Source organism: Pteropus vampyrus, unplaced genomic scaffold (genome assembly GCF_000151845.1).
Source record: "Pteropus vampyrus isolate Shadow unplaced genomic scaffold, Pvam_2.0 Scaffold81, whole genome shotgun sequence".
NCBI lineage: Eukaryota > Metazoa > Chordata > Mammalia > Chiroptera > Pteropodidae > Pteropus > Pteropus vampyrus.
Window position 1 is genome coordinate 8,165,068 of NW_011888862.1, and position 14,071 is coordinate 8,179,138.

Below are 14,071 nucleotides of genomic sequence, written 5' to 3' on the forward strand. Positions count from 1 at the left end.
AAGGACATATGGAAAATAGGGCCTGAATGGGGCTGCTCACCTTGACCAGATGTGGTGCGTCCTGTCTGTTCAGTTGGTATTGCGGCAGTTGGTCCCAGTGGACTATCCACGGGTGTCTGAGCACAAGGGCAGCTGTCAGTCTCTGATGCGGGTCTACATGAAGCATCTTTGACACCAGGTCCTGTAATGAGAATAATAACAATAAAACAAACTTAAGTATTTTTGTTTTCTATCTATAGCACTTTATACTGTTGAATACAGTTCCTTACCATGATACTATTTTTTCCTGGTAGTAGGTAGACCTTGGAGCTCAAAGCAATTTGGTCAACATGACAATTTGTTTTATTTTTTAAAAAGCAGAAACCTAAGTCTCTGTTTTCTCTTCCCCGAGTGACAGTGATTTTGGTGCATTACAAAGGGTAAATTTACCACGTTTTATGTATCTTTAAATACTTCGGCTTTTTTCCCCCTTAGATATTCTGAGGTTTCCACAATTTTGTAGGTTTATTTTTAAGTAATTTTCAGCTACTTAAGATTTTTTTGTGCTGCTGGTAATACTGAAAAGCAGAACTGTCCAATAACATGAATTTAACTGGAGGGCTCTAAATGCTACCCAAGATTATAGCATTTAAATTTTTTTTTCCTACTTCAAAAGCAATGCACAGGCATTATAGAAAAATCAGAAACATAGAGAAGCAAAATAATTTGAATACCCAGAATCCTATTCTTCCAGAGACAAATGCTTTCTATCTATCCAAATGATTTCCATGTAATTGCTATATAGTTTTATACTCTCCCAAATAACACACTTGTGATTTATAAAAGCCATGTACCACTTGTTTAATTTTTCATTCAAAACATATCTACCGAGTATCCGTTAAAGGCCAGGCATTCTGCTAGGCTTTGGGTATTTAGCAGTGAACAATATAGAAATGAACTGTGACCTCCTGAAGCTTTCAGCCCAGTAAGGGAGAGACAAAGAATCAACTACAAAGCAAATATTAAGTAAGGTCTTTGATGGGATGAATAAATAGGAGGAGCAGCTAGAGGAACACAAAGAGAGACCTGACCTGAACAGGGCAGGGTGGCCCTGAAGTGACTTCTTTAGAGGAATGTGACGCCCAAAGGATAAGCAGGAGCTGGATTAGAGAAGGGAGGGATTGACAGAGCATTTCAGGGAGGTAGAACTGAGTACCTTTGGAGGAAAGTCCTCAGGTAGGAAAGAACATGTCACAATTAAGGAATGAAAAAGAATGCAATGTGGCTGCAGCATAAATTGTGAAGGAGAACATGGCAGCAAATAAAGTGAGAGAGGTAAGAAGCAGCCAGACCACAAAGGCCCTTATAAGCCATATTAGCAAATTTGGACTTTTTCTGGTGGCAAATCATTTAAAGCAAAGGAGAGATGCGGTCAGGTTTGTACTTTAGAGAGATTACATTCACTAAGTGTGGAGGAAAATGGATTGGGGAGGGCAAGCCTGGAGATTCGAATTTGAGACTGGCAAGAGAATGATAGCTTTGGGGGGTGGGTATAAAAGATGGAGAAATATGGATGGAATTGAGATACTTAAGAGAAAGAACCGACAGAACCTGGTGGTTGACTGGATATTGGGAACTGGGGAGACATTATTCCAAAGACTCCTCTGCCATTAGATATTTATAGTTTCTGACTTTTAGTTATCATTAACAGCTAAGAAAGAAATAATTGAACAGAATCAGAAATAAAAAGTAAAACAATTAGGGACCTCCCCTTCCAAATTCTGAATGTGGGCAACCCAACCTTGCTTCAAATGAATAAAAGGTTGCAAAAGTGCCTAGGGGTACAACAAAAGTCTATTATAATTTTAATCAGATCTGTGTAGTAACCAGTGCACTTTTGGCCACTTAGAACCACTTCTCCTACTGCTATTCTTCAATGGTTCCTCCTCCTAAGCTTTCTCTTTAAATGGTGCTGCTCCCTGAATTCCTTCTATGGCTCTCTTATCAGTCTGCTCAGATAAGCTCATTCATGCTCAGGGCTTTAGCTGCTATGGATGATGACTTCTCTCCTAAGATCTACATCCATATAGCCAGTTGCCTAATGGACCTACATCTCTTAATTATGCGTCACAGAAGCATTTCAAATTCATAATGTCCACATCTGCAATCATCACTCCTTTCCAAACTACTTCTTTTGTATTCCATGTCTTGATGAAGAAAACCACTACTCAGTCATTTGCCCGAGGTAGAAGTGTGGACCTTACTCACGCTTGATATCTGCCTCCCAAATTTCTCTTCCATTTGGCTCAAATCCCACTACAACTACTCTAGTTTAAATCCACATCATTCATGACCCGAAATACTGCAAAATCTTACACTAATGTCCTTAATATTAGATCAGTGAAAACCGAATGAAATAATGTATGTAAAAGTGTTACCACAGTCCTTGACACGTAAGTGTTCAGTAAATGATAGCTATGGTCCTGTTCTTCTCAAAGACACATATGACACATTTGGTCCATAAGAATGATGACAGTCACAAGTACAACTTGCTCTTGAGGGGACACACCAGATTGATGGAGTCCTCTATCCCAATTCTGTGGGTATTCACTATATTAAGTCATGCTTGTAATCATAAGTCTTAACTGGACAAATAAGCAAAAGTTATTCGTAATAGCGTGGCATTTATAAGATAGGATGTGAGTTGGATGCAATTTTTTCTGCTTTATTTGTACTTCTCTTTCACTCAAAAAAGGATACTAAAATGCAAGTAAATGAGAACTAAATTATAGAAATTAAGGAGATAACCTTGATTTGCTTTAACTTATTAAAAAAGCAGGCAATGTGTAAGCTCTGATACTTTTTATGGTAACATTATTTGATAGGCTTCACAACAGATCACAACAAAGGTTGTGGCAGACTCCATGGATAAGAATTACTGCTTCACAGAGTGAATTTGAAAAAGGAAAATCTGATCACTATAATGCTTAATATTTTTCAATGGTTCCTCAATACCTAGAGTGAACCCCAAATCCTGAGCCTGATCTACAAAGCCTTTCATAATCTAAGTTCATCGGCTCCCTTCTCACATGTACCCTGTACTAGTCATATCAAACGACTCGCTGCCCCCGGAAGCATTCTCCCCTTCCTGTGCCATCATGACCACGAACGGCAGGTGCTGCTCCCTCAGCCTGGGATGGACATCCTTCTGTTCCCCAAAGCTGCCTAGCAAATCCCTCCATTGCTTCTAGAAAGCTTTCCCTGAACTTTCTGACCGAACATCACCCGTGAACTTCTTTAGCACAGAAAATGTACCACTGTAACAGCTCATGTGACACTGTACTGTATATTTTTGGTCATTTCCCAACTAGGCTGTGAGCTCTCTGAGATCGAGAATTCTATCTGAGTCACACCTTTTATCCCTGGAGTCTTCACTCATTAAACACATTATAGGTGCTCAACACATGAATTAAAAAAAAAAAAAAAAAAACCACAAAAAACAAGTATCCAGGAAAATGAATTATCTGATTTAAGAAAGTATATTAAGAAAGGGGAAAGGCTAACATTTCATTTTAAACGAAGTTACAAAGCCAAATATTATCTATACAAACTGGTTAGCCGAGGCTTCGTTTCTCTGCCAAAAGTATCTATAGAAATTTTTTGCCGCTCAATTTATTTATGCAATCACATCAACTCAAGCTTCCACCTCTAAGAAAAATCAGCAGGCACGTTTACCAGTATGTATCTTCTTCATCTCCTCTATGTTTTTCTTGTTTTGAAGTGGAAAACTTTGCTCTTCTTTTAAAAAGAGAATTTTCTATGAATAGAGTTAAATTAGAGTGGAGTTGGAAAGCAAGTCAGTGAAGACTCCAAGGGATGGCAGATCTTCCAGTTAGAAAGGCTTTTCAAATGGATTTCAAGCTGACGCTATAAAACTATACTGTTTATTGTGAAAAAGATAACACCTTTTTATAATATGGACCAAAAATAGGACATGGTATAGTTATTCTAGGGAACAAGGGCTTTGGAATCAGCTTGAAGCACCCACACGTACCTGGTGTGTAACCATGGACAAGTTCACACTAAAATTCTGGGCTTTGGTTTCCTTCTGTGAAATGGGGATGCTATTGCTTATTTAACAGGGTTGTTAAGAGGATTGAATGGGATAATTTAGATAAAGTGCTTCCTGAGGCACAGTGCAGACACACAAATCATGAAGACTACCATCATTATTATTCATCATGTTCCTCAGTAAGAAGTAACTTTGGATGTATAGATTATAATAAAGTCAAACCACTGCCTTCTGCCAAAGAAAACAAAATAATTGGTTCATTTTTGAGTTCAAGTTACTTGGTAACATCACTTCAAAATACTACTTCATAAACAAAAGTTTCTAATTGATGTTTTTATTCTCACCAAGGATTACGAAAAATTATTTTCTCAAAAACTTACAATAAGAAGCCATATTTACCTTTGCTGTGTCTGAAACAGAATTCCAGTAACCACCACTGAGTGAGAATTTGCCGCTGCCTATGCGTGCCAATATTTCCTCTGGTGTATCATCAGGGCCATTTGCAAATGGAGTGTAACTAATTTATAATACAATTAAAATGTTAATGAGTAAAATTTCTTTTTTGGTTGCTAATCTTTATATTTATTTTCAGTGCCCAAAAGTACTGAGTAATTTAATTACTGTAATATTTTATTGAAATCTACTAAAGTGAAAAATATCAACAACATGAAGCTCCAAAGTACCAGGTCAAGGTATAAGTTATGAAATATTAATTAGACTTAATATACAAAAATATAAACATATAAAGATATGAAACACTATAGAATAAAACATTTAAAATAGTGTATGTTTATGACATAACAAGGGTACAAAAAGGTATAAAAAATCAATTTAAGACCTTATGACATTAATAATACATTATAGAAAATTAGTAATGATATAGCTTAAATGTATTGTATATATACAGAATTGTATTATTAGAAAACATGAAAAGATATGAGATAAAAAACCTAGATAATATAAACAAAATACTGATGAATAAATGCTTACAACATATGGTACATACTTACCCAGTAAGCATTGTATAGAGAAGGACACCAAGACTCCATATATCACACGCAGCATCATAGCCTTGTCGTTTTAAAACCTAGGAAAAGTAAAAATTAGGAATGGCACACCACCATTTATTACGTAGATTTAGATATGTTTTGGGAATTGAATTATAGCTCCTGAATCAATGCATATAAGAAAAACCTCAACAAGACACAATTGACAAATGAGGCAACAATACCTTAATCCATTCTAGAACTTTCTGCTACTAACAGTTCATATATATATAAGTTTTGGTATTCAAATTAACATTTATTGAGTGCTGCCATGGCACATAAAGGATAGCTACAGACGTGTGATTATGCAGAAAGACAGAAGTCAGGGCAGGAAAAGGATTATAGGTTGCAGACTGATGACAGCATGAACTATCAACAGAAGAAAAGTGCTGACATTTTATTCTAATTGTTCAGTAAGTCTTGAATTAAACAACTATTAACTATTCTATATTGAACACAGCAAATGAAATACTGAAATACTGCAAGCAAACTCTTTCACAATTACCTCTGGTGCAACAAAATTTGCAGTATAACAAGGAGTCATGAGAAGACCATTTTCTGCTCTTAGCTGTTTGGCAAAGCCAAAATCACAAATTCGAATAGATTCTGGATTGCCAGATTCATCCACGTAAAGAATGTTGCTAGGTTTCAAGTCTCTGTGAACCACCTAATTGAAATACAAATTAAAGAGGTACATTAACAATACATTTTCATTACAGAAAATTATTCACAAACTGTCAAGCAATGCACTTAACAAGATAATGCGTGCTGACCTTTAAACGATTCCAACATTATAAAATGCTGATAATGTAAGTATACCTCTCTAACACAGAACTGGGGCAAAGAGGGTAGGAAGAAAGAATGGTACTGTATTCACCTTCCCCCTCTTTGTCCAGCTGTGTAAGTGGGTTAAGGAGAAATGCAAATAGCAATATCTGTCTCCAGGTTATTTGTTCATTAAACAAATATTTATTGAGTGCCTATCATGTGTCAGGGTATTATATACGGAGCTGTAGATACCGTGGTGAACAAGACCCATAACATCCTTGCCTTTAGATGCTAGGAACTTACATAGTAGTGGGGAGGCAGAGAGTAAACAGGTGTAAGATGGGGCATAACTAGGGGGGTCAGGGAGGATCTCTAGAGGAGATTAATACCTGATCTAATACCTTTAGAACAGAAGGAACAGGCAGAACAGTGGGGGATAGTCATTCTAAGTAGAGGGAACAGTATGTACAATGGATGTACACAACAAACGTGCAGACAGGCTCAATGGAACAGGCCTGGGATTTAGGAGTAAAAAGGAAAAAAAACCCCAGGCTTTAAGTACCGCCTATTTGATTTCCAAGTACAATGTCACACACACACACACACACACACACAAAGATGCCATTCCTTTACTGTTTTGTATTTCTTTCCCCCTTTAATCACCTACTTGAACTTTTTTTATCATAAGCTTCTCTGACGCTCCTTATTAGACTTGTGTTTCCTCCATTATCAAATTCTGAGTCTATATTCCGATCAATTGCCTCAGTTTGAGTTCCTAACATCCAGAACATGACTTCTCAAGACCATTTTAATAACTTACTACTGCTGAGGCACTGGGAAAGAACACAGAAGACTTAGATAACTGCAAAGTCATGAATTCTTCACTGAATATTGAGTTCTACTAATTTCTAGCTACCATACTAGGTGACTCTTGATGAGCTAGAAGTCAAGAAGCTCTAGAGTTAAATTGACACAGTCTACCTGGTAGCTTCTAGGGGAAAAAACAAACAAAACTGAAAATTAACTCCTTGGGAAATAAGCCCTTCCTTATTCTTTTTCTTGCTTCGCTCCTCTGCAGTTGTCGTTTTCTCCTTCCCTCTCATTTTCTTGTTTGCCCCTTTTCCCTTCCAGGCTTCTCTTTCTTTTAAAAATACGATTTCTTGACATTTATTAAAAATCTGTGCACAGGAAGAAATGAGGAGTGCATCCACCAGCTAGAAGCCAGGTGATGATTTGGCCTCATTGGTTCAAAGGATTTCCTTTTATAAGTGAATACAACCCATGATTCTCTGGTTCTTCTAAATTTGAAATGGGCCTAGTTCTCAAGAGTACAGAGTGGCCTGGCAAAAGCAGGGCTATGTCTTTCAGGTCAGAAGATCTCACTCACTTTTTCTTGGGAAGCATAAGAATTTAATATAAAAAAGCTAAGATTTCAAAGTAGCACTTTGGGCTTAATGGGAGAAGTCTACATAGAGGAACAGTAGGATAATTAAACTAATAGTGGTTACTTTCTATTACATGCATAAAGTAACTTCTACTTTTGTAATTTTAGATCAAACATTAAGAAAGAAAAGGCAAGAAAACAAGGGTGTGTGTGTGTATGTGTGTGCACAAAACATTAAAAAGACTTACCCCTTGTGCGTGAAGATATTCAACAGTTTTGGTTATAGTAAACAGGACAGCGCTGGCCTCTCGTTCAGAGAAAAATTTCTGTCTAAGAATTTTATCCAGTAATTCACCCCCTTTCATAAGTTCTGTCACTACGTACACATATTTTCCATCATCATATACCTATAAAATTCAACAACAAAATGTAAAAAATTATTTGAAGCCTTACATGTGCTCAGAACAAAGTTTAGCATATTAAAGAGAAATTAAGACTCATTTTATATTCAAGGAAAATTTTACTTATCACAACCAATGGAGGATATACAACTTGCAGTTTTATACACATAAGAATATTAAAATAAGAAGCGATAAGATTGAATGTCAGGAAAAATAAACCGTAATTTCCTTCTGCGAAACTTAATTCATGGCAATCAAAGTTACGATGGGCATTGTAGACGAAGGGGCACTGAACTTTTGCTCTTAGGGTTCGTTCCTCTTGATATTTCTATCTACTGCCGATGGCAGGGATGGCAAGGACTTTGGCAGGGACAAAGACACATGCCTGTGATTTTCCTGGAACTTCTGCAACTGCAGAACTTCTATATTTATATACATAGTACAATAAATTATTCTGGTTTTGGTTAAACTGAAAGACAAGTTGTGGCTAGAATTAAGTAGGAAGATTAAGTAGCAAAGAGAAATTCTATACAATCACCCAGAAGCATACCAGTTTACTCCCAATGTAGAAATAAAAAAACTCACTGTAATTTTGGATTTATACTCCAGAGGATCCCAAACAGAAATAGGCCCTTTATTAAACTTCAGTCCTTTTTATTCCCCCTTCACCACAGAGTTACTGCATATCTTTATTTAGCTCCATAAGAGGTACCACACCACATACTGGGGCCCCAAATATGGAGAAAACAAAGTACTTGCCCTCAAAGTTTTTATTCCACTAGGCAGAAACAGATATGGAAATAAGAGTTAAAACAATATTGGAGATACTGTAGTAAAAGTGGGGGAAATATCAGAGATTTTGGAAAGGAGCAAAGATGTAAAAAATAGTGACAGCTTAGGGAGCTTCCAAGGCAAGGCTGACGGACAGTAATTTCTACACTTCCTTTTCAATTTACGTGGTTGGATTCTTGGAGATTATATTAAATAAAGAGTCACTTCAGTTAAAAGCTTCACGTTTTAACGCGACTAAGTTATCATTCTTCTTTTAACAATAAGCAGTGATAAATTAATCTGAGGAAACTGGACTTCTGGTTTGGAAGGAGAAGGGAGGCGAAACTTTAGAATTCACAAAATCTCAGGTGAAAGGTCCCTTAGAAATCCTCTGGCTCAGCTGGCCACATGACATCTGCTGTACACACCCAGATACGGCCTTTGAGCCTATGTGACCACCATCAGCAAGAGAGGACTTAATGCTGCCTAAGGAGTTCAGACCCTTTGCCAAAAGCTCTAATATGATAAAAGTCATAGGTAGGAGGGAAAGGATACCTCACTTGTCCTGGGGGTAGTGGTGGGCAGGGCAGGCTTCCTGGAGGAAGCAACGCATTAGCAAAGTCTTAGATGTACGGTAATTAGCCAGGCAAAGAAGGGAAATAGTGTTTTCAACTGAGGGAACCATAAATTTGAAGACAGAGCATCATGAGAAAATGACGCAGCTTCAAAAATGCATACATACTGGAGCATGGCTGGAGCACAGGGTGTGTGAGGAGGTGTGAAAATTGCCATGGACAGAGGAAGGGAGGGACCAGAGGTGATGTGGGGTATGAACTGCAGGCAGGGAAGTAAAATGGTTAGACATGCGTGTAGTACTGTGGAAGACAGTTTGGGGAGTCCATGGAGTGTGAGACTAGCCAATCCTGAATATTAATTAATACCCAAATGTTCCAGTAAATGCAAATATTAAAGGCAATACTGTCAGCAATACTTTTCTTCTTCAAGTGAAAGTAGAAAAATTACCTATATAAACACATTTTTCTTTATAACTGAAATTATGCTATGTTGTCCTCCAATCTAGTTTTTACTTACTATTCTTTATAATAGACATTTATTTAAGGTAATACATTTTCAGCCTAGATGATTCTCAGTTATACATTTCAGGTTTAACCAACATCATATGAACACATTGAAGACAGCTGCATCCACACATTTCCATTACATGATTATTTCTTTGCCCATTCTGCTCTTTTCTTTTCCAAATAACTTTTCAGATATGGTTCAAGGTAGAATTATCCTCCTTATATTTTGTCCATTGCTCTTTAGGCTCGATTTGCTGTCTCATGGTCAGGTCCAGTGCTCTCTTAATGTGAAACACCCTGTTGTTATATAGGTTCTTAGGAAGCCTTCTTATGACTTCTTTTACATCGTCATCCATGTGTATTGTAGCATCTTGCATTAACCCCAGTTTATTGAACCCTGCAGCACTGTAATACCATTTTCGAATACTCTCTAGCCACTGGATTGATGCTGCAATAGCAGGCTTGCTCGCCATTTTGGCCCTTTACTTACTATATTAAGTTCTTTGTCTACAACATGACATTTGAAAACATTCCAGATATGAGTTAGACAACTAATTCTATATTAAAGAATATACTTACATCCTTTAGAGTAATAATGTTTGGATGCTGTCCATAACGAAGAAGAATTTCAATTTCTTCTGTTGGGTCTCTCTTGCTTTTATCAATAATCTAAAAGGCAAATAGTTATCACAAAATCTCATGAACTATACAGTCATAAAACTTTAGTATTTACAGCTACAAACCTTGGGTATCATCTTATGCAAACACTGTATATATAAGTCACTTATCAACCAGTTTTATTTAAATACCTGGCCAGACTGTCTAATCAAAATTTGAAAGCCAGTCTTGATGTAGATGGCAAGGCCATAAAGTAAATTTTATGCCATGCTTCAATGGAATATCCCATTAGTTGTAAGTTACTTATAAAAAATTAATTAACAGTTAAGTAGAACAAGCTTATTTTTGAAGCTAGGTGCAAAGCTAAGCAGAAAACCACACCTAGAATTTTACTTGGCTAGAATTAAGTTTAATTATTATAATAAAGCCCTTTAAAATACTAACGTACCTTTGCAACTCTTTTATGTCAGCTGCTTCTTAAAAATATTTCTATAAGTGTTTTAATGTTAAAATAATATTGTATTAAAAAAAGACAAGGTTAGCTTTAATTTCATCCAAAGGGTGGTCTGAAATAAATTTTGTGACTTCCACATTTTCAATTTTAAAACTGCTTAGTAATTAATGTATGCAATAAATACCCAAATGCTCCAGCAACCTAGAAAAGAGTTTGCAACTCTCAATATAAGCCAAATCTGCTATCTGAAACGGATTTAGTTATAAAACAGTTCTGTATTTGGGAAACAGGAAAGGCAAACATATAAGTGTCCACTATAATCAACTTCAAATGACAGTGTGGAATCAGGCAAATGGATGATTAAGAGGAAAGGTATATAGAATAAACATGCTAATTCAAGGGATATGATCTAGGGCTAGTCTTTTGAAAACTAGAACACACTAGAAGTGCTATTTTTGGCAACATTCTCTCTGATCTGCTAATCTGAGTCTAGTTTACATTATATCCATAATTGTGCTTGTGGGTCTTAGATTTGTAGTAATTTCAATAGAATCAAGTTGTGCTGGGATTGGTTTTATGAATCTAATTTAAGTCACAAGAATCCACAAATAGCTTGAAGATCTGGTTTCTGTAATTCAAAAGGGACCTTAGGACATTTCTGCTTTTTTTCTGATGTGTTTATGGAGGCAATACATCCTTACACTGCCTACGAAGTCCATTATTCATCTTCTCTCCTTTCATGTAAGCAATTTGAAAATTTCTACGTATCCCAGATTTTACTATGAACAATGAGTAGAAGAGGAAATTAAAATGTGTTTCTATGGTTTATCCTCACAACTGACAGAAAGCCTTATGGACAATGACGACTTTTTAAAACAATTAGATCCAAGTTTAAAATAGTAATAACAATTTCCACGTCTGTATGTCTTCCCAGATATTTGCTATGCGTATATGAAACATATTTCTTTTTATTTTTACATGTTAAAATCATACTATACATCTAGATGGATGGATAGATGGATAGATGGAAGGAAGGAAGGAAGAAATCACAATTAATGCCATTCTCCAACTAAACATGAGCTACCCATACTTACAGATTAGTTCTAAGATTCAAGGTAAGCTGAAAGCTTTAGACATTACTTGAATTGCTTGCAATGGGAGAGTAGAGGCTACCATTCCAAAAAAAGAAAAGGCAGAAACTTGAATATGGTATTTGATCACTTACAACAAAAGGTTTGCAATTCGAAGTTTACCATAGAACCATGTGCCTTGGTTTTTGGCTTAGAAAGTTTGTAGTCTTAGGACACTTGATGAAAATAAAACAGCTAATGATAATAAATTTTATGACAGTGATTCTTATTGTTTTATTAGTTCACAAATCCTTTTAAATATGAAGGATGGTATGAACATTTTTGCCAGAACAATGTAAACGTACAAAATTTAGTATATAATTTCGAGGAACTCCTTAAAACCCTGATCACAAAATGGGGGACTTTTGAGAGTAAAAGGGGTGCTAAAAAATCACATCGGATGTAAAGTAGTACTGTCCCGAGCGAACTGGATGTATGCTACCTTACCTTTAGCTCACAGGGGAAACTATGGTTCTAGATTCATATCCCTGAAGATCATTAGCCAGATATTTAAACTTATCTCATCTTTTTATAATAACAGGCACATCATCATCAAAGAAGAAGAGTGTAATTTTTAACTGGCACTGACATGCATAAGTAAGAACTGGTAAGAGTTGCACTATAAATCTAAAAACATTTACCTTTACTGCAAACTCCATGTTTGTGGCTTTATGTATACATCTCTTGCAAACAGAGTAGGAGCCAACTCCAATATCTTCTTTTACTTCATATCCATCAGTAAACTGAATACTGTTCCTGTGCAACTGCTACAAACATAATTATAAACTGATGAAGAGTTCCATAATAACTCTGGTACATTACTTACCATGTACTGTTAATATTAAGTATAAATAAATATCAGGAAAATGAAAATGAATCTTTATAGCATTTATTCTTCTACAACTGCATATTTCAGAAATGTCTATGATAAAATGCACAGCGTGAAATATGCCCTTTAAAAAAGCTTATGTTAAAAAGAAAAAAAATTAAATATGTACAAGTGAAAACACAGAGCTACTTGATAAGGGGCCAACAGTCTTGGCTGTGACTAAGTCACATTCCACTCCCCAACAGGCTATAGGTCTTTGAAGTATGCTTGCAAATGAGAAGTCTGAAACCTCTGGTATAGAAGAAAATATTTAGGAGGATTCGGAGTTAGAACATCTGGATTCTTGTCGCAGATGTACCACTTGTAGGTTGTGTAACATTGAACTTGTGTTTTCTCAGAGGATAACGGTGAAGGTTAAATAAAATAACATATTTGAAGGTAATACCTATTATCATCATTTGGGACTATCAGTAGCCATGCCTTCCTTTCTTCACCCTCAAGTCAATACAATTTCTGCTAGAGAAGCCATTAAATGGGTTAAGGACTAATAACATGTGATAGGATGATGAAGAGCAATTTATTGGTTCCATAAACAGGCTGAGGGAAGTTGCACTGTCTTTGGCTATACCGATAGGAACTCCCCTATCTCATGCCTATGAGCTCCATATAGGTTAAAACTTGAAGTCTATAGAATATGTTTGGATATTAGGTATAGAAGCTATAACTTTAAAACTTGCCATACCTTACAGGCTTGTCATAGTAAAGGGACAGACTATTTCAACATGAATTTTGTTCAAAAACCAGTGCTTAAATTCGTTTTCTAGAAAGTGGAGAAACCAAGATGATGGACTCATGAAAAAAACCTTTAGAGTAAAAGCAACTTAATCATCAAATTCGAACACTAATAATACCTTAAAAAAATTCAATGCTTTAAAAGATATATCTAGTTCCTTCTATGATTAGAAAGATGAACTAAATATATCTTTCCATGATACTAGGATAAGAAATAAATCTAATGGTTTGTACTACTTGTGTTCCTCTAATAACATTTACTAGTCCAGCCTCCTGTTACACACACATTCACACATCTAGACATCTGCTTCTGTGGCTTTTACCTCCTTTTTCTCCAACTCTGATAAACAGATGGGATAATGAGGTAGGAGGCGCCCTATGGCAGTACCCATAACCATTTCCTCCCAATGACAATGGGGGCTCCAAAAGAACAAGGATTTAAAACTTGGAAAACTTAAAGCTTAAGTTCATTTTTATTTCTTGTATGTTTCTATGGCAGAGGTTGGCAAATTACAGCCTGGGCGCCAAACGTGGTTCACTACCAGTTTTTTCTAAATAAAGTTTTATTGGCACATAGCCATGCTCGTTTGTTTTTGTATTGTCTATGGTTGCTTTCGTGCTACAACGGTAGAGTTGAGGAGTTGCAACAGAGATCATACAGCGTACAAAGCCTCAGATATTTATTATCTGGCCCTTTATGGAAAAAGTCTGCTGAGCCCTATTCTAAGGCATCAGGGAACCAGGA

At 36.2% G+C, this 14,071-nt stretch overlaps 1 protein-coding gene and 1 pseudogene across 6 annotated transcripts in view; both read right to left on the reverse strand.

Annotated features, from left to right (window-relative positions):
* RPS6KA3 (ribosomal protein S6 kinase A3) overlaps positions 1-14,071 on the reverse strand; it is a 98,696-nt gene that overhangs the window by 5,971 nt on the left and 78,654 nt on the right. For all 6 annotated transcript variants that reach the window (XM_023532341.1, XM_011363034.2, XM_011363032.2 and 3 more), the window contains 7 exons: positions 12,347-12,472; positions 10,083-10,172; positions 7,498-7,656; positions 5,603-5,764; positions 5,062-5,138; positions 4,451-4,568; positions 41-181 (listed from right to left, as the gene is read on the reverse strand). In XM_023532341.1, coding sequence (XP_023388109.1) covers positions 41-181; positions 4,451-4,568; positions 5,062-5,138; positions 5,603-5,764; positions 7,498-7,656; positions 10,083-10,172; positions 12,347-12,472 — 873 coding nt within the window. The remainder of the gene's footprint in view (positions 1-40; positions 182-4,450; positions 4,569-5,061; positions 5,139-5,602; positions 5,765-7,497; positions 7,657-10,082; positions 10,173-12,346; positions 12,473-14,071) is intronic.
* LOC105294031 lies at positions 9,520-10,063 on the reverse strand (annotated as a pseudogene).